The sequence below is a fragment of the Humulus lupulus genome, chromosome 3 (genome assembly GCF_963169125.1).
Source record: "Humulus lupulus chromosome 3, drHumLupu1.1, whole genome shotgun sequence".
Lineage (NCBI taxonomy): Eukaryota > Viridiplantae > Streptophyta > Magnoliopsida > Rosales > Cannabaceae > Humulus > Humulus lupulus.
The window spans coordinates 268713112-268735501 of record NC_084795.1 but is presented as its reverse complement, the minus strand read 5'-3'; the positions used below and the strand labels follow the sequence as shown (position 1 = coordinate 268735501).

Here is a 22390-nt window from a genome sequence, read left to right as displayed (position 1 = left end):
ATAATAAATACATACATATATATATTTTTTATTTTATAAATTTGGGTCATAGTTTATTTTTTTATTAAGTGACTGAAGCTCTTTTTTTTCATCAAATTCACCAAAGGATATTATAAGATACATTAGAAATACATGTATAGTATAGTCTACACTATGATTTTTATTATTATTATTTTATTTCTATTATTAATTTCTTTTTAAATATTATTGTATTTTATATATATGTGATGTAGTCATATAAATATATATCTATATTAACGTTGCGTTTAGAAGACATATATGTAGAGATTATTGATATGTACTAAAGAACTATAATTCATTTTATTATAAATATATATTTTAAAAAGTGAATCAATTTTATTAAAATTATTGATAATTTTTTACAATTTCTTGTTCCTAGTATATATATATATATATAAATATTCCATGGAGATCAAAACACAAGATGAGACAACCGCACCACTTCTAAACTCAGAAGGTACTAGAATCTCTCACGTTCTACAAATTATTAATTACAATTGCCTTTTGTTTAGTTCAACATTTTTAATAATATCCACTATCTTTATATATACTATAATAATTACATATCTCCAAACTAAAAACTTTATATCATATGTGAGCCAGAGAGCATGAACTTGATAATTGAAGCCCTCTTGTCCCATTTTTGTACAAACTTTCCCAAAATGTATTGGGAATTGAGGGATCATGCAGCTTCCTATATAAAATATTCATATTGTAAAAAGATTAAAATGTGGCATGCTAATAAAATCATAAAAAAAAGTGGTATAAATCATTACAGTAACATTAAAAATGATAATGGACATCTAATGTTTCGGTTACCTAAACCATCAAAGAGTGATTGTCCGTGAACTACTCCGTGGCTGGCTGGCTTAATAAATACTCTAATGAAAAACCTGAAATTGTCTCTGCTTGCATTTTCAATTTTTCGATACACAAGGACAATGCTTGCCTTGAACCAACTTAACTTAATAATTATTAGCTTCATTCTTTAATCAAACCCAAACACAAAACCTAAAGAAAGTACATAATATATACGGCTTTAATAATAATAATAATAACAACCTGGCAAATCATTACATACTATTAGTAATAACTAGCATCAATAATCATATAATTTTACTAATATAATTATAATATCATTCTTAAAATGATACGCTACGGTAAGACATCCATAAAACAAAGTTATATTTTAAGCACATAAATCAATCTTGACTCCAATTTTTTTCCTATAATGGTGTTTATTGTACTCACAACATGTCTTTTGTAAAATTTAAAAAAAATTGGAATAATTTAAAATATCTAAATTAATATTTAAATAGTCTATCACACACACATATATATATATTTATATACATGTGAAAAAATATATTATTTGAATCATCTTTTCGTCATTATTAATTCATTGAATTTTTCTAAAATTTTGCAAGAGACCTTATATGATAACAATAAACACTGTAGTATTGTTACCTCGCCTTAGAATTTCTCTACAATTATATATGTATGGACAAAATGACATGAACAATAGATATATAATGCGACTCTGTGGCATATGCAATGACTTGTATTAATCTCATTCTTTTGTGTTACTCATACTTCATTCCAATTCTAAGAACTTTGGTATAACTTATTGAGTACATGAAGATTTTGAGTAGTTACAACCTCTAAGATCTTTTCGAATCTGAATTTTATGATGCTCAATAGAATCATATATAACTTATAAGAACAGAACACCAACTTTTTTTTTAAGTCTTTCTTTGTATGGAAATCGTGTACGTGGTTACATGTTCAGCTGTGCCAACTTCTCATATAAAATTATTTCAATTAAAATATTAAACCCTTTTATGGAGGAAGACATTCTGAGCAATGAGAAAAAACAATTACCCTGTTTTTAAAAAAATAAATAAATAAGTAAATAAATTTTATTTTATTATATGAACAGTACGAGGATAAACGTCTAATGAAGCTTGAACTTGAACACAGACAATACTTATTAATTTTGTGAGATGTAACAATATGACTGATTGAGCAGAGACCACCCAATAGTCACTATTTGAATTCTATAACAAATTTCCTATACATTATAAAATCACATGAAAGAGAAACATCACTATTTTGCCTTAAACAAATGGTCAAAACTACAGACAAAGCTTGATCAATTAATTATGAAATTCACGTGTGAAGTAAGTAAACATTATTTCGATTTCCCAATAATGATAATAATAATAATAATAATTTAAACAATTTCATTAATTATTAAAAAATATCATATCACTAATTTCCGACAAATCAGACACTAATCTAACGTAGACCCAAAAGATGGGTCAGAAGAATTGCAATTTGCAAGGAAAAGGGATCACCAAACGTTGAATCAACTGATTTAATTAAAATTTCATTTCATTTCAACTCAAATCAAAGATACTCGCAATCATCCCAAAACGATGTCGTATTGCGACTAGATCTTCGGCGAACAATCGGGGTCCTGAAGAAAATTGAAGACTGTCGGTCACGTCAGCCCGAAGAAATTTCCTTTCCCCCCAATCGGCAAAACCTGTGATCTAAGCAATTCTCACAGCTGGCCAGAAGAGTTGGTGACCCAAAATACACACACAGACACAAGAACAGTACTCTACATACCTCCATTTCGTTCAACTTCACATCTCTCCAACGTGACCCCCTCAACCACATTTTCTCTCTCCTTTTTGCCACGTCACTAATGCCACGTGTCACTTAGTTCATAACAATCATACAGTGAAAAAGACATAAAAAAGACCCAAAACAACAACTTCTTGATTTGATACCTAAAAGAACAGCTTGAGGATGGGAAAGAGTGTAGTAGTGTAATGTTATTATTATTATGTTGTCACCACATTTACCTTTTTTTTTTTTCTTTCACTTTTATTTAAATTATAATAATAAAGTTGGCACTGTTCCTACTCTTGCTTTGTATTTTTATATCTCTTTCATCCCATTTCTTGAGCAGAGTGAGTGAGTGTGAGGGAGTCTCTCTCTCTCTCTTGTATTATTTGGAACACAATATACAGAGTACAGATCATTGAAGTTGTGCACTGTATAATTTTTTGGCATAGCTGGATTTGGTATATACTTCACTCTCTTTTTCCTCATTGTTCATTTTGTATGTATACATAATGCTTTGATCTGTGAAATGAAAGGTGATCCATTTCATTTTTACTTTTTGTTTTCTGGGTTTTTGAAATTTGTCACTGTTTTTTTTTTTCACATTTTCAGCGTAAACTTAATTGATTTCAGTAAAGTTCAAAATTTGAGTAGTCCAAGAAAGTATTTTTAAAAAAAAGATATATATTTTTTTGGTTTTATTTTTGGAAGGAATTAAATATTAAATAGTTTTCGATGTTGGTTGATGCAGTTTAAACAATATGAAAAATAATGGAGAAGAGAGAAGAAGAGAGAGAGAAAGAGAAAGGTTCCATTATATGTGGTGGAGTCTGCAAGTTCTGAGATGAGTTCACGTGAAGTTATGTCCGTGAGTATTGCGAGCGTAGCAAATGAGTCCGCGGAACGATGCCTTAATTCCACCAACCCAAAGCTCTTCGTGTCTCCTCCGCCATTTTCATTAATGAATTTCTAGACTCAGCTGCTTTTACCATTGGACCAGCTCCACTCCTCTTCCGCCATTAATGCTCTTCAACAAAGCTTATATATTTTCCCCCTTCTATGGTTCAAATGGGTTTCGACCACTTTCGAGTATGGAAGATTGTAGATCTTGAAGTTCTGGTCATGGAAAGCGATTGTAAGAAAGCGCCAAAATTTTATCAGTCACAGAGGTAAAAAGAGAAAGTGAACAGAAAAAGAGAAAAATCGGAAAAAAATAATTATAATTTTTGCTCTTTTGGTTTTTTTCTATTCATGGAAACAAATATAGATAGATTTATTGACAATATTTGAAGGGTTTTATTATATTTATATTTGTTTGATTGGAGTAGTAGTGGTGGTAGATTGGTGGTAATGGTTTCACAGTCAAGGTACTACTACTCTGGTTTTTTCTTTTTCTTCGGGTTGTTGTTATTGGTTTGTGTGGTTCGATCAGACGATGGAGAAACGCTTATGCGTTTAAAATCAACGATAGATCCTGGAGATTCACTCCCATGGAGAGGGAGTACGGAGCAAGTGTGCCAATGGAAAGGGGTAAAGGAATGCATGAATGGAAGGGTCTCGAAGCTGGTACTGGAGTTTCTCAACTTGACTGGGGTTTTGGACCAGAAGATCTTGGACCGTTTGGATCAACTTCGTGTTCTCAGCTTCAAAGGAAACTCCATTAAAGGTCCAATCCCCGATCTCTCTGGTCTTGCTAATCTCAAATCCCTTTTTCTCAACGAAAACGATTTCTCCGGTGATTTTCCGGCATCCATTTCGGGGCTTCACAGGTTAAAGGTCGTAGTCCTTGCCGACAATAACATCTCTGGTAAAATACCAGCGACTCTGCTCAATCTTCGACGACTCTACTTTCTCGACTTGCGGAATAATCTGTTGACAGGTGAGATCCCTCCGTTTAATCAGACTAGTCTCCGATTCTTCAACGTTTCGAATAATCGACTCTCCGGAGCTATTCCTGTAACGTCGTCACTTGTTCGATTCAACTCCTCGTCATTCTCCGGCAATGTCGATCTCTGCGGAGTTCAGATTCAGAATCCATGCGGGAACGAGGCCGGTCTCAGTCCGTCCATAAGTCCATTTTCGCCATTGATGCCTAGCTCGAGAAAATCTTCGAAGCGCACCAGACTGATCAAGATTATTGCCGGGACGGCCGGCGGCGCGGCGATTCTCCTCATTTGCGTGCTTCTTCTGTGGATGGTTTGCCGGAGTCGCAATCGCCGGAGAGATTCTTCCGGCGAGGCCAAGAACAAAGGGGTGGTAGCAGGGGGAGGAGCTCACATTCCCAGCGCGGAAGGAGGCGGAGGGGACGAGGGCGGGAACGGCGGCGGCAGGAGAGGTAATAACGGCGGAAAACAGGGAGGGTTTTCGTGGGAAGGAGAGGGTCTAGGGAGTCTGGTGTTCTGCGGGACAGGGGATCAGCAAATGAATTACAGCTTAGAAGATTTGCTCAAGGCATCGGCGGAGACTCTGGGGAGGGGTAGTATCGGAAGTACATATAAAGCTGTTATGGAGTCTGGGTTCATAGTGACTGTGAAAAGACTCAAAGATGCCAAATACCCTAGGCTAGACGAGTTCAGAAGACAGATGGAGGTTCTTGGTAGGCTGAGGCATCCCAACTTGGTCCCACTTAGGGCTTACTTCCAGGCTAGGGAAGAACGCCTGCTCGTATACGATTATTTCCCCAACGGCAGCCTCTTCTCTCTAATTCATGGTACGTCTCTCTCACCTCTAACTTTTCCTTTTTCCCTATTTATTTTTGGTAGGTCAAGATTATATTATGAAATAAATGAAATAATTAATATCAGTATCACGACATTTATGGTATGAGGTCTAAGGTTCTTTGTTTTAGGTTGGTTGAAATTGATTTTAATGGATTCTCACACCGGTCTACTAGATCTTTCGAACCAGCTAATTGAGTGTGTGAAAATTTTATGTCAGAATTTGGGTGATGAGTAATAATAATATTTCTGGGGTTTAAGCCTCCTCTTGTATGAAAAAAGAATTAAATTATTAAATGAAAACACCAAAATGGTCCAGCATTTTGTCCAAATCCAAAATATTATTAAAAAAAATAAAGTAGCCCATGTGTTTTAATGTAAGCTTCGTCAGTTATATGTCTGGAGATACTCATTGAGTGTCTCATAATACATAATAATTTAATTAAGTACAAGACTTAATGAACCCATATCATTGTTAGATTTGACCTTTTTCTTTCTCCAATTAATTAATACTGCACAATGGACATTTTTTTGCCCTCCTAACGCCTATTTAGTTAGCTCAGAAAATTTCATCTTTAATTTTAACAGAAAATTTGTAAAATAATATAGTTTTAGCTTTAAAAATTTAGTTGGAGTTGAGAATAACTAGTCAAAATTGGATTTGGTTTAGTATTATCCATGTCACAGGGGGCAAATCATTAATATTTGTGGGTACCACTTGGTAAACGTTGTGTAGCAGGATTATTTGAATTGTTTCTGTACTGTATTGTCCTAGCTTTTCTTGGTCGTTGGGCCCTCACTTGTGCTATCTGTTTTCATCTTTAGCATGTGCATGTGTTATCAAGTAGTAGTTCGGACACTCATTATTTCTTTATGTCTCTATTATTAAAATTCAAAATGGCTTTGTTAATGGTTGATTATGCAATGATTATTACCATCAAAGTGACCAAGAAAATGAAACTTTAAAAAAAAAAAAGAGTTCATAGCTTATTACACTTTTCTATCTTAAAATGATGTTAGAAAGTTCTTTGTCTTTTTTCTTTTCCACTTCTTTCTCGTGGGTTTATTCCTTTTTTTAACATTGTGCGTGTGTTTTGGCTTTATCTTCTGGGAGGTCCGCTAATTGTCCTCAATGTCAATCTTTAAAAAGAACCATGCTTTGCTTTTGTTAGTGACAACTCATCTGTATGCATATTTTTTTTAGTCTAAGCATTATCCCTTTGTTTTGGTCTCTTCACATGAGTCAACGATTCTCATAGTTAGATGTCAATTTACCAGAGTTGTGCTTCTACAGTCCAAACACTTGGCTGTGTAATACTGTCATTCCTTGTTCTTTGTTGAAAAAGAATATTGGTATAATACTAAATTACACGATTCACTTGCATTTTTGTAGATTATAATTTCTTCATCTATCAGATTCCATTTCTAAATCCAAGTCAAATGTGGTCTAAATTATGATTTATGATTATATTTTCTTTCATTATAAAAATAAAATTTATTATTATCTTTTTAGTTTTCAGAATTATTTATTTTTGCTTTATTATTATTGGACTCAAGCTTAAATTTAACTTAAAAAAATTAAATATTTATGAGGGATAATTTGTAAATTTCATATATGTGAATATTTACACTCCAAAATATTATAAAGAAACCTATTTTAAAACTGTTTTCTTACTACATATTTTCATCCTAATTTTTTTTTTGAAAATATATTTTCATCCTAATTAAATGACTAAATTATATCACTTTAAATTTTAAATTTTATTTATAAAAGACTTAGTGAATACGCCCCATTTTTTTATTAAATTAAAATTAATATATTTTTTTCTTTTAAATTGAGTCAATCTATTCTTTTTAAAATATATTTATGGTTATAACAACACTATATTAATGGGAAAGACTACGGTGTTGACAAAAGTTGGTTTCAGCATGTGGATAACTATAAATTCCAACTTTTCATTATGACACTGTATATAGTAGTTATTTAGAACATCTCACAAAATTTCAAGAAATTCTGAATAGTTTACGATGCCGAAAATAAGATTCAAACAGTTGTTCACGTGCTTGTTTTTGAGTGCAGACAAGCAACAAGCTGTTTGAATCTTGTTTCGGTATTGGAAATTATTTAGAATTTCTTAAAACTTTGTGGGATGTTCTAAATGACTACAATATACACTATCATAGTGAAAACAAAATGGAATTTATAACTATCCACATGCCGAAACTAACTTTTATCAATACCAGTGTTGACAAAAAACTGTCAATACTGTAGTCGTTCCTACAATTAAGTTCATTGTATTTCGTTTAATTATTTTTTATAAATTTGTATTTGAGATTGTATTAAAAATTTTAAGGTTTATATTTAATTATTTATCCTAATAAGAAAATATTAAATTTATCATTTATATGTTTTGAATAAGTAAGATACACAATTTTATTGTATTTTATTTTAATTTTTTTGTAAAAGGTTATACAAATGAAGACCTAATATAGTAAACATATGGGGTGTAGTTGTAAATAAATGTACTTTCTAGTTTATGGAATGTGGTGGTTTATTTAGTGTGGGTGTATATATAAATTTATGGGTGTAAATATAAATCTTCTTTAACTAAATGGTTTTGTTATTTTCTCAAAAATATTCTGATGAACCAAAGTACTACCAGTTTACTTTACACAAAAGAGAAATAAGCCTTATCAACTTTTAATTGTGGTGCCCACGAGCATTACTAGTGTTCGGCATTGCGTACTACATGTGGTTTGTCCGAATGGTTAATATGCAAAGGTCGTCCTTTTCTATATATGGAACCCACATGAAATCTGCAGTCATTAACGACCGAGATAGATGCTCGTGTTCTGATATACTGCGAATGTCATTAGCATATGTTTATCTATATAGGACACAAACTCTTCCATAATAACATTATCGTCCGGTCCACATGTAATTTTGTACCACTCCATTATATAATGATAATAATAATATTATTATTTTTAAATCACACATAAATTTACTTAATTCAACATAAATCATCATTGAAGCTTTTTGCAACCTAGGATTTTGTTACTCTTATACAACATTATCATAAAGCAAGCTTTTTGACAGTAATAATAAACTATACAATGACTATGTCATGCTTAAATGGTAGTTTTTACTTTTTTTGTTTTTTTTTTTATATATCATTTCTCCCATGGCATGCCTTGCCCCACCGTTATTTTAATCTTTTGGTTATATATGGTCGTTTCTACCTTCACATCATTAAAAAGGCTCCTTTTCATCTTACCAGACTTGTAGGGTCATCTTGTCCTTATTTTCTTGCTTCGTTCAAAGCGGCACAGTCAAAATTGTTTGAATTCATAATTATGTAGGGTGTTTTAGTATTATTCCACTTGCCACCAAAATATCCCCTGTGGCATTATAAAAACTGTTAATATTTTTTATCCTGGCAAAATCGTGAGCCTCAGGATTAAGATCCATTAGGGTTTGCCCCTGTGTATTTTGCTTGGAACAATTATGAGTCACTTTGTCATTTACTAGCTGCTTACGTTCTCGGCTGTTTTTTAAGACTGAAAGGACTGGTTGGAGATTCATCAAATTTGGACTTTGGACTCTTTCCCTTTGTTTGTTTCCGCGTTGTTTCCTCCTCCCCATCATAATAACTGTTCAAGTAATTGTCTTGTTGTAATGAATTTGAGATACTAAATTGGAGAAAAATAATTATAGAAACCGGGTTTTGAACAGTTCTAGGCTAATTAAAAGTTAGGTTGTTAAGATAAGGAAAACTATATATCAAGAACTTAGCTAATGCAACTCATCAGAACATTAAAAACATTTGTTTGTTTCCATTTATTTATTTACTGTTGGCATCAGTTAGTGGGTAATTATGCGAAGATGTACTGTGATGTAGCACTATCTTTTCTTTCACTAAAACTAACATGACGTTACATTAGTGTTCTGGATGATATTAAATACGTCCCACATTTTACTAAACGGATAAAAGTATTCATTTCAGTTTTATGATTGATCGATTCTGTGTGTAATACAAAAAATATGAATACATTTGATCTCTTTTGCAAAGTAATTTTAACGTCTTAGTATGATAATATTTTTTCATATTTGGTTTATTTATGCTATTAATAAAGGAATTTAACAATAGAAAAATATAAAAGAAAAAAAGAAAAGTTGAAAGAAATAAGTTTTTGATCTATGCTCACCAGTACAGTTTTGTGTATTACGTATATTTGTACCTGACATGTGAGATTGCATTCATGTTTTTCGTAATTTCATTACTTATAGCTTTACTCTATGATTTACATATATCATTTGCGAGATTTTTTTTTTCTATGATCATCAATTACAATATTACTGCTACCTATGTTTGCAGGTTCAAGAACCTCAGGAGGTGGAAAGCCTCTTCATTGGACATCATGCCTTAAAATAGCAGAAGACTTAGGAAGTGGTTTGCTGTATATTCACCAGAGCTCTGGCCTAACTCATGGAAACCTGAAATCCTCCAATGTATTGTTAGGTTCAGATTTCGAGTCCTGCCTAACAGATTATGGCCTTACTTCATTCCGAGACCCAGATTCACTCGAAGAGCCCAGTGCAACATCTCTCTTTTACAGAGCTCCTGAATGCCGTGATATCAGAAGACCTTCCACTCAACCTGCTGATGTGTACAGCTTTGGTGTACTCCTCTTGGAACTCCTAACCGGAAAAACTCCCTTCCAAGACCTTGTTCAAGAACATGGCTCTGATATTCCCAAGTGGGTTCGATCAGTTCGCGAAGAGGAGACTGAATCTGGGGATGATCCTGCCTCAGGCAATGAAACGTCAGAGGAGAAACTTCTGGCTCTCTTAAACATTTCAATGGCTTGTGTCTCACTTGTACCTGAGAACCGGCCTACAATGAGAGAGGTTCTTAAGATGATTAGAGATGCAAGAGCTGAGGCTCAGTTATCATCAAACAGTAGTGACCATTCTCCTGGGAGATGGTCAGATACTGTTCAAAGCTTGCCCAGAGAAGAACATTTGAGCATATGAGTGGTTTACTAAACTTTTCGCCGCGTTAAATTTATGTTTTTTTATTTTATTTTTCGATTGGATTGATGCATGATTCTTCTTTAGGTATTGTAGAGTTCACTTGTGTAAAGTTTTCAAGATTCATTTTAGTCCTTGTGTTAGCCAGCTAGTGTTATACTTTTCAGAAAAAACAAAATGAAAAAAAAAGGGTGGGAATGTTTTTCATTAATCCTTTTCTGTTGGAATGTGTTAGGCAAACAAGCTCGGGTAACAAATATGGTGTTGGAAACTATACACCATTTGCGGTACGTAGATTCTGATCAGAAGCAAGGTTTTCCAAAACACTTTCAGAGTTATTTCACACCAATCTTTCTTCCTTCTCTTTTTTGACTGATGTAATGGCCCTTTGCTTACGCTCATAAACATTCTTAATGTGATTAAGAATCCACGTTGAGTTTGTGCTTCTTAATTAGTCTTAAATCTAGAATGACATAACTTTGTGAGAAGTTATGCAACTTGTACTTCTGATGATGGAACATGATGAACATCAAGCTGTTTGAGGACAATCTTTTCTCAAACAAAATGCTGATCGAATGATATAATTTATCTTATATCCAAGCATGAAAAAACACCATATGATGATTGGAAGTTGGAGTGGGAAAAATATAAGGCACCATATGATGATTGTAAGTTGGTTTGAGAAAAATATAATGTAATTAGATATAATACTAGAATAAACGCAATATAATAAATACAATATTTATATCTATTAAATTAAAGATATATAAATATTATAATTATAAATAAAACAATATAAACAACTATAATATAAATAACAATTATAATTAATCTAGACAATAATTATAATGAACAATAATAACACCCAGGATATAATTATAAATAAAACAATATAAACAACTATAATATAAATAGCAATTATAATTAATCTAGACAATAATTATAATGAACAATAATAACACTCAGAATACAATGATTGACCAGGATACAATGAATACAATGATTTTTTTTTTAAACAAATTTGTCGCCTCGAAGAGACCCTACCATACAAAGAATATAAAACTTTTAACTAAAACCATAATATAAATATAATTAATATATTTATATACCTTAAATGTAAGGAGCTTGATATTTTAAACTACAAGCCTAGACTTCTTTATATAGGCCAAGTATGAGGAAAAATTCCTCTCATAAACAATGTGGGACTAACTCCCTTATGTTTTTCAATTCAACAAAAAATTCTAACAATCCTCCACATGAATGAAAAACTGACTCAAGAAAAAAACAATAAAAGAATTAGACCTAGGTGATAGATTTCAACGTTAGAAACCTGCATAAGATAGGTATGTGTTATCCTTTGAACCTTCCTTTGTGTAAGTATATTTACTTTGCTGGCTGATCAGTAGATGCGGTAACTTTGAACTGTTCTGTCATTCGTCAAAACGATGATATACCACACACAAGAATCTTTCCTGACATATTTTGGCTCTCAATATTATGTTCATTTTTGGCCCTGAAAATTTCCCTGGTTCTGCAAGAGATAGTCCATGAATTGAGCCCTATTCAATTCCTATAGAAGCGACGCATCTTCTCTCTCACATATGTGATTTTCTTAATTAAGAGTAAACCGTATTACTCTGCTTGACATTTCGACGCATAAGAAACCATTAAAAGCATAGCTTAACCTCTTCCTTACGATTATCATTGTTTCATCATAGGAATGGACAATGGGGATAACCCCCACAGTGATCCAACATAGTCTTTACAATTTTAGTTGTCCCTTTGAACCTAGATCTTGAGATCTCCAATTAACTAGGTTGGGTGTCTAATGTATTGCTTTTTTATTCATGGGCTTTAGTCCCATTCCCTTTGATGATTTTTCAGCCAACTCTCTATTTAACCCTTTGGTTAGCAGATCCGCAATATTATCCTTTGACTTCACATAGTCAATAGAGATAACTCCAGTTGAGAGTAGTTGTTTTATGGTATTGTGTCTACGACGTATATGTCTAGACTTACCATTATACAAATTATTATGTGCTCTACCAATTGCAGATTGACTATCGTAATGTATGCCAATAGCTGGCACTGGTTTAAGCCATTTTGGAATATCTTCTAAAAGTTGACGAAACCATTCAGCTTCTTCGCCACACTTGTCTAAGGCAATAAACTCATATTCCATCATGGATCTAGCTATTATCGTTTGTTTAGAAGATTTCCATGATACAACTGCACCACCGAGTGTGAACACATAACCACTCATAGACTTTGGGTCTTTCACATCAGATATCCAACTAGCATCACAATACCCTTCAAGTACTGCTGGATATTTAATATAGTGCAACCCATAGCTATGAGTAAATCACAAGTACCTAAGTACTCTTGTTATTCCTTTCCAATAACCACACCTTGGATTACTCGTGAATCTACGCAGTTTACTAATTGTGTAGGCTATATCAGGTCTTGTACAATTCATTAAGTACATTAGACTTCCAATAATTCTAGAGTATTCTACCTAAGAGACACTCTCCCCTTTGTTCTTGAACAAATGTAGACTCGCATCTACAGGGTGTTATATTATTTTATAATATAATGTAATAATATATAATTTTATAATATAATATTTTAGATTAAATAAATGTGACAAATAGTGTCACATATTGTAATATATAATAGAGAGTTACAAATATTTAGATATATGTGAATATCCAAATAGGTAACATATTTGGTGTTACAAATTCAGTCACAAATTTGTAACTTCTAAATATTGTCCATAATTGTGTAGAATTGTCGTTACACAATATTGAGATGAATTTCTTAAAGCCATATGTGAAATGACTGTTAGAGATATGATTTTAACCCCAATAATGTGTTTTGGGGGTTACAAAATCAATTGGGAGTGTGTTGGAACCGTTTGGAAAAACAACACATTTTTGTGTGCTGAATTTGGTCAGTGGCTGCGACCTGGGGAACAGAGACCAATGACCATGACCACTGATGCTCCTAGCCGCGGCCACAGGTGCAAATCTGACCAACTTTTTTTTTCTTCAGTTTTTTCCAACTTTTTTGAACGGCTCAAAAAACCAAAATAACTCCCAAATATCATTTTTAATTCCATAAACATCAAATTAATCATTGGTAACAGCCATGGGAGTTGGTGGAATTTGAAATTCAAAGGGTGTCTCTAAACTCTATAAATAGGAGCCTATTGCTCACTTGTAAGACACAATTTTTCTATCCATTAGAGCACTTGGCTAGAAAATACCTAGAGGCTTAATTATTCCAGAAAGCATTTCCAAAATCTGTGAGAGATCCCTTAGTGTTTGAGTTAGGGGGAAATAAACTTTTGGACAAAGATTTCAAACCTTGTTCAAGTTGGTGATCCCCAACACTCTTAACTTTGGTTGTGTGAGTGAGAGTTTTTTGTTATTTGTTCTTGTTCTTATATTTTTCTTCTATTGTTTTTCTTCTCATTATTCTTGTTCTATTTACTTGTATTTTTGTTTTGAGTTGTATTCCTTTGATTTCTTTTGTTTAAAAAACTTTTACTTTATTTGTATCATTTTGCTTAGAGTTGTATTTCTTAATTCTCTTCTTCTAATTCTTCCATTGTTTATTTGTATTTTCGATAATAGATGTAACGACCCAAATTTACTAATAAGGCTTAAGGGCCTTGATTAGTGTGCCAGGATGACATAACTGGATTATGTGTGATTTAAATGATTAAATGCATGATTATGTGATAAGCATGCTTATATAGATATTTGGATATATGTGAAGCATGACTATGTGTATTAGTATGCATGTAGGCCCTGATTAGGTTATAAGTGCATATTCGTAATTTTGGCCTATTGAGGGCATAAATGTTAATATTTGTGATAAATTATTGAGACCACATTATTATGTGGATATATCTGCAGCTTGTGACTCAAGGCGATCATAGTGAGCGAGTTAGTAGAAAAGTCATGGCGGGAGCTTAAACCCGGCTCGTGGGAGTCCGGGGGTATTTCTGGGAATTTGAGAAGTATATTGGAAATTATTTGATATTGAGGAATATAATTGGTGATTAGTTAGGTGTCGGGAAGTAAGCGGTAAATATTAAAGACACTAGAGGAATTAGCGGGAATTGGGAGTAATGACCAAAATGCCCTTAGAATGATTTAAAGGTTTAGTTATTATTGGGAGGGCAATGTGGTCATTTGGCTTCCTAAGGGATAGGTTATACTCTGATTTTTAGCCTTAGTGGAATGTGTAGAATACTTGAGAAGCTGAAGGAAAACAAAAGAGACAAAAAGAAAGAAAAAGAAAAGGAAAGAAGGAGAGAAGAAAGAAGGGAAAAACAAGGTCTTTTTCTCTTATGCAGTTTAGGTTTTTCTTCACCATTTCTCCTGGAATTTGAAGCTAAAATTCAGAGGAGGCTCTAGGCTAAGGCTTCACACTTGGGACCTTGATTAAGCTTGAGGATTCAACAGGAATTAGTCATCCAATCAAGGTAAGCTTCAAGGTTGTTTTTCAGTTTCTGGTTGTTGGTGTTGAAATGATTTTCTAAGCTGAGTTTTGATGGGAATTCTAGGGAATTAAGGCTGAGGTTTTGAGGAGTGAAAGCTAAGGAGGTGTGGAAGATAACCTAGGTCGAAATTCTCCATCAAAGGTATGATGTTCTGGCCTTGAAGTTATGAAATTTTTGTTGTTCTGCTGAGTTTTGAGCTTTAGGTTCAATCATGGTGGTTTCCTTATTTTGGGGTGCATGTGCTTAAGTTTCATATGGTTGGGTCATGTGGGGTGAGTTATAGATGATGGTAGGCTTATTTTGGTGTTTGGTTGAGGTTTGGAAGAGTTTTGGCTCGAATCAGGTGTTGTCTGGTTGTGACTAGCGCTAGCCTTTGGGTGCTACAATGCTAGGCCTTGTGGTCAGAGGGATTTTTGGCTCTGTTTGTAGCGCTATAGCGCCCTCTTTATGGTGCTGTAGCGCTACCCTGTTTCTAGAAGGGGGGTTTTTGGGTTATTTCTTAGGGTTTTTTCCTGGGGGCTCGGGGTTTGATTCCACCACCCCATTTGGTGGAATTAGGGCTTCCCGATGGCTCGGGATTGGTCCTGAGGCTAGGTTTTGGAATTGAAGTTTGGTGATGATTCTGATCTATGGCTGTGACTAGGTGTACGCTAGGGCGCGGAAGGGATCGTGCTTGAGGGTCGGTTTCATTGATTAAAGCTAACGAAATCAAAGGTAAGGAAATCTGCACCCAGTTATGTGATTATGTTGGGACTAAGAGCTCCCTATAACTGTATGATGTCATAGATGGTATGTAACGACCCAAATTCACTAATAAGGCTTAAGGGCCTTGATTAGTGTGCCAGGAGGGCATTACTGGAATAATTGTGATTTAATGAGTAATTATATGTTTAATGATGTTTACATGATAATTGATTATATTATATGATGATGTGATATAAATGTTTGAGATATATGCGAGAACCACATTATGATGTGGATAGATCTGCAGCCGGCGACTCGAGGTGATCCTAGGGCTAGATAGCGGGGAAAAGTCATGACGGAGTATTATAATTGACTTTGGACAAGTCAGGGGTATTTTAGGTATCAGGTAGTGATTTAGACTTTCGGGTGATGGAAGTAAATAATTGGAGATATATTTGAGGTTAGGATGTCTAGGCGGGATTATTGGGGGATTTTACCGTTTTGGCCTCGGGGACGTTTCCGACACCCCGAACTTTGGGATTAGTTTAATAACTTAAGGGTATACTAGGAAGACTTAGGAAATTACTAGTCAGAAAATTATAAACCGACCTTAACTTAGCTTTATCTCTCTCTCTCTCTCTCACGCTTAAGGAGGAAAAAACCAAAGGAAGAGAAAAACACAGAGAATCAAAGGGGAAACAAGCTGGATTCTGTGGTTTGAGGAGAGGAACTGAAGGTCTAGCTCAGGGATTTATCATGCACCAGAACAGGGACTAAGGTAAGCAATCAACTCTGTTTTCTGTGGCTGAAATATGAGTTTAAATTGGGTTTTAGTTAAGTGCTGAAACAAGTTAAGTTGTGATGTTCTAAGGCAGAATTAAGAAGGGAACTTGGGGACCTAGCTTGGCCACAGCTTGGTGAATCGATTCTACAGCTGAGGTAAGGTTTAAATTATAGTTTGGTGGTTGAATTTGGGGGTTATCATGGCTGGTTTTAAGTTCTTTGGGTTTGAAATTTCAGAAGTTGGAATTGGGGGTTTTGGTGAGTCTTAGGCTGGATTTCTGGTTGGATGGCATTGCTTTAATCATTCTAATGTTGTTATTATTAATTGGTTTTGAGTTGAGGGCTTTGGGATGGTTTAAGGTGAGGTTTAGAGATTAAAATGGTGTTTTTTTTCTGGGTTCGAAGGGTCGGGCCGCGGCATGGTTCTTGGTGAGCCGCGGCCCTTCGAAGAAGTTGCATGCTGAAGAAGAAGGGCGGGCCGCGGCATGGCCCAAGCAATGCCGCGGCCCTTACCTGTTTTTGGGCCTTTGGGGGTTCTGTTTGGGGGCCATGCCGCGGCATGGGTGGCCTATGCCGCGGCGCTTAAGGGATTTTGGGATTTTGAGATTTTAGGCTTGGGAATTTAACCAAGGGTGCTCGGGGTTGAGTCTTTTACCATATTTGGTGAAGTTCAGTGTTCCGAGTACTAGAACTTGGCTTGGAAGCTCATTTAAGGTTGTTAATGGTGTCTTTCTTCATGGTTGTGACTAGGTGTTAAACTAGGGCTCGAGGATCGGATCGCGCTCAAGGAGTATCGCCCGTAACTAACTCATTTGAAAGCTAAAGGTAAGAAAATTGCACCCGGTTGATTATATGTGACGGGACTAAGGGCTCCCTATTGTAAAAGCTTGAAAGGATGGTATTATACCATGCAAGCTATTTAGTGAACCAACGGCCTAAGGGTGCCAAGGGTCTCACTAGCGCACAGGGCGCGGCTCGGCCACTGGTAGCCGAGGACAGCTTATTATGCACTGAGCTTGGTTTAAGCGGGCCAGAGTCAGTGGATTAAACAGAGGGTGCGGCCTAAGTCATCGGCCCTGATTATGTTGTGATATGAGCAGTATTATGTGATAGAATGTATCTTGTATTGGATTGTATATGCTGGTTACCTGCTGTGGACTATCTAATGAGTATACGTGTTTATTGCGCTATTTGTCTGTTATTATTGTTTGAGTTATCTGTGATGTTTTCTTGCTGGGCCTTGGCTCACGGGTGCTACGTGGTGCAGGTAAAGGGAAGGGCAAGTTAGATCAGCCCTGACTGGAGAGCTCGACGAGCGGAATGTACATAACTAGGTGGTCGGCTGCCACAGTTAAGGTCTAGGCAAGGACATGGAACCTAAAAACTGTCTGTTTTGCCTTAGTATGGCTAGTGGATATTCACATACTTTTGGGAGTCTGTAAACTTATTTTATTTTTGTGTTTATGGGATCCCTTGTTTACCACAGTTTAAATATATGAAATGAGTCTTTTGAGACCAAAACCTTTTTAACCATAGATCTTACATGTTTAGTAACATGTTTTCAAATTAATGACTTGAATAGCGAGTCTTGCACCTTTACAAGTACACAGTGTAACGGTCTTAGCTATCCAGGGTGTTACATGGTATTATGCCATGGGACATGTGATAAACTACCTAAGAGTGCCCGAATCAATATTTGCACACAAGGCGCAGCTCGACCACTGGTAGCTGAGGACAGCTTGAAGTTCACTGAGCTTGGTTTAAGCGGGCCGGATTCAGTGGGATGAATGGGGGCGACCTAAGGGCGTCGACCCTAGTTATTATTTGTGAATTGGTTATTAATGTTAAATGATGAGCTTGGTATGCCAAATACTTGACTGTATGCATATTATGGATTGTTGAGTAAATGGCTATGCATTATGAGGTGTTTGATTGCTGATTTGTAAATTGATTGCTTAATGATTATGCTCTGCTATTATGTTTTCTTGCTGGGCCTTGGCTCACGGGTGCTACATGGTGCATGTAAAGGCAAGGATAAAGTGGACCAGTACTGAGTGGGAGAGCTTTGAGGTTGAATGTACATAGTCAGCTGATCGGTCGCCACGGCCGAGGAGTAGTACAAGACGGGAAAAGCCTAAATATCTGTTTTTCCCTTAGAGTGGCTAGTAGCTGTACTTATAACTTAGAATTTTGTAAACTGTCTTTTAAACGCTATTTCTTTTGGGATCCCATGTACTAAAATGTGTAATTATATGAAATGAAACTTTTGTGACCAAAATCTTTTAACCCTAGTTCAATTGTAGTTTTAGTAAAACGTTTCTAACTAAATGACTTGATTAGCAAGTCTCGCACCTTTATAAACACATAGTGTAACGGTCTTGGCTATCCAGGGCGTTACAATAGAGTTGTAACACTATTTAATCAATAGTTATTTATTTGTAATATTTTGTCTAGAGTTGTAATTTTCTTACCAATTTCCATTGAGGACAATTACATTTTCCTAACATTCAAAAGCTTATCCCTTTGTTTGTTTCAATGGAAGGTGAGACTATCAAGATTATGAATCAAGACCTAATAAGGTTGGATAGGTTTGATGGATCCAATTTCATTAGGTGGTAAGACAAGGTAAATGTAAATGTATACACTATTTTATATAATAGTGATGAAATTTTATTTCAAGTATTAGCATGTTTTTCAAATGTTGATATATGAATAATTGTGTAAATGTTAACATGTTAAGACAATATGAGATACATTGTAACATAGGTTACACATCTATTTGTGAAAGTTAATGTGTAATCCTTAGAAGTGAACTTTTAAGAAGCTCTACATAATCTAGTGATTGTTAATCTGATGTGTATGCTATATGTGAGATAGTAGTACATACATTTGACATGAAAATTATGTTTTGAGAATTTATAAAGCATGATAATTAGGTAGTTTTTGACATGCCTATATATTGAGTTTGTGAATCAATAAATATGTGAATTATTGTATGATATTTGCGATATACTTACAATATAATTATGAGATTCAAAATGCATGCTAATTTGATGGATATATGTTGACAAATTATGTGAAATTTCTTTGAGACATAATTATGTTAATATATAAAAGTATATTGATATATACATGAGAATTATCATGGTTATTATGGTGTGCCATATAATATGATTATTAAGGTGATATAAATATGTTTTATCCTATATTATTACAATGTGATGAGTTACCATTTATTTGGTAAATAACGATAATTATTTGAGAAATTAAAATTTCTCATTTAAGTGTTGACTATCTCAACTTATCAGATTAGAAAAAATGAACATAAGGGGGTCACATCTTTTGATAAGTGTCGTGCTATTGCAAGCAAATGGATTAAGGGAATCCAAAATGACATATTGACCTATAGGCTTGGAGTCTAGAGAGTGGTCAAAAGAGAAAATATTTGAGAATTATTTAGTGACAATAATTCTTAAATATTCAATGTCTCAATGAGGAGACATTACAAAATTGGAGAAGCAATTTTGAATATTCACACCAATGGTGAATAATATTGAAGATAATTTTATTCTTTTTTTTTAAAGATTGTGAAATGTTTTAATTAATCTCAACGAGGAGATAATTTTTAAACCAAAGCATTAGAAATCAAAGTGTTTAAATAAATCATTGATGGTTTATTTTCTTTGATTTAAGTGCTTAAAAATTGACGTCTTCAAATTGATTTTGATGAGAAAATCAATGGATGTCAAAATGACGTTTTCAAAATAATCTCAAAGAGACTCTTAAAATGCACAAAAGTTGTTTAAGTGATTTTGAGATTATTTAGACAACTAAAAGTGAAATTAGTGATTATTTGCTTGAGAAATTTTCACATGGTATTTATATCTCCATATGAGTTATGGAAAGGAAGAAACCCAACATAGGGTACTTCAAAGTGTGGGAGTGTCTTGCATATTGCAAGAAAAACGAACCAAATAAAACAAAGTTAGGTTCAAGAGCCATAAAGTGTGCTTTTGTTGGTTATGCCAACAATAGTAAAGCTTATAGGCTTAGAGTCTAATATTGTGATTGAGTCTAGAGAAGTTGGTTTTTTTTGAGAACATGTTATGTGACAACAATTCTCAAGCTTCAACATCTCTAAAGGAGAATTTGTTATACGAGAACAATTCTCAAGCTTCTACATCCAAATTGATTCTCAAGAGGAAAATTCTCAAAAGAATGTAAAGCAACCCTTTGAACTTAGAAGAAGTCAAACACTTAAAAATGAGAAAAGTCTAGTAGTGGATGAGATAGATTCTCAATGAATTTCATTCTACATGGTAGAAGGAAATAGAGAGGAAGTCATTAGGAAAATTCCTGTTGTACTTTCCATTGAGGATGATCCTAAGACTTATAGAGAAGCCATGCAATCAAGAGATAGTGCATTTTGGAAAGAAGCCATCAATGATGAGATGGATTCCATTCTTTCCAACAACACTTGGGAATTGGTAGATCTCCCACCGGGGTCTAAGCCAATTGGATGTAAGTGGGTATTTAGGAGAAAATACCACACTGACGACACTATCCAAACCTTCAAAGCTAGATTAGTAGCTAAAGGGTTTAGGCAAAAAGAGGGTATCGATTATTTCGATACCTATGCGCCTGTTGCAAGAACAACTTCTATAAGAATTTTGTTCGCTTTAGCTTCTATACACAACTTGTATGTTCATCAAATGGATGTCAAAACGACATTCCTTAATGGTGACCTCAATGAGGAGGTCTATATGGAACAACCCGAAGGGTTTGTCCTACCAAAATATGAACATAAAGTATGTAGACTTGTAAAATCCTTATATGAATTGAAACAAATTCCTAAGAAATGGCATGAGAAATTTGATCAAGCCATCATGTCTAATGGGTTTAGACATAACAATGGAGACAAGTGTTTGTATTCCAAAACTTGTAAGGGATATGTGATCATTGTTTGCTTATATGTGGATGACATGCTTATTCTAAGTGATAGCATGAAAGGGATAGAAGAAACGAAGAGGTTTCTATCATCAACCTTCAAGATGAAAGATCTTGGAGAAGTCGACACCATACTTGGTATCAAAGTAAAGAAACATAGTGGAGGTTTTGCGTTAGGGCAAGCCCACTATGTTGAGAAAGTATTGAGCAAATTTAACCATCTCAAGGTTAAAGATGCCAATACTCCATTTGATCATAGTGTAAAACTAGAGAAGAATGAAGGAAGAGTGGTGGCTCAATTGGAGTACGCTAGTGCTATAGGGAGTCTTATGTACGCTGCCCAATGTACTAGATCCGATATAGCATTTGCGGTAAGTAAACTTAGTAGGTTTACAAGTAATCCAAGTGTGGATCACTGGAAGGCTATTGGAAGAGTCCTAAGTTATCTCAAGAAAACCAAAGGACTAAGCCTTCACTACTCCAAATTTCCTTCAATCTTAGAAGGATATACAGATGCAAGCTGGATATCCAATCTTGGGGATAACTTGTCCACAACTGGTTGGGTATTTACACTTGGCGGGGGTGCAATTTCTTGGGGTTCCAAGAAACAAACCTGTATATCTCATTCCACTATGGAAGCAGAGTTTATAGCTCTAGCTGCTACTGGCAAAGAGGTCGAATGGTTAAGGGATCTATTGATAGAGATACCCCTAATCAAAGAGAATGTATCCACTATATCGATACGTTGTGATAGCCAAGCAACATTGGCTAGAGCATACAACAGAGTGTATAATGGGAAGTCTAGACACATTAGTCTAAGACATGTATATGTAAGAGAATTGATTTATAGAGGATTCATATCAATATCCTATGTGAGAACAAGTGAAAACCTGGCAGATCCTTTCACTAAGCCACTAATGAGAGATTTAGTGGCTACATCATCTCGAGGGATGAGACTTAAACTCCCTAAAGTGTAATGACCCAACTACTCTAGACTTTGGACCATTAATGAAAACTACACATAGACCCTATTCCTTAACAGAACTTACAAGTGAAAAG

The 22390-nt window shown here is 34.6% G+C and overlaps 1 protein-coding gene across 1 annotated transcript; it reads left to right on the top strand.

The window, feature by feature from the left end:
- Window positions 1-2896: 2896 nt before the first annotated feature.
- On the top strand, window positions 2897-10756 carry LOC133824136 (inactive leucine-rich repeat receptor-like serine/threonine-protein kinase At1g60630). Its single transcript, XM_062257005.1, has 3 exons — window positions 2897-3116; window positions 3407-5365; window positions 9752-10756. Exons 2-3 carry the CDS (start codon window positions 4006-4008, stop codon window positions 10408-10410), a joined length of 2019 nt encoding a protein of 672 aa, XP_062112989.1. The 5' UTR covers window positions 2897-3116; window positions 3407-4005; the 3' UTR covers window positions 10411-10756.
- Window positions 10757-22390: the final 11634 nt, after the last annotated feature.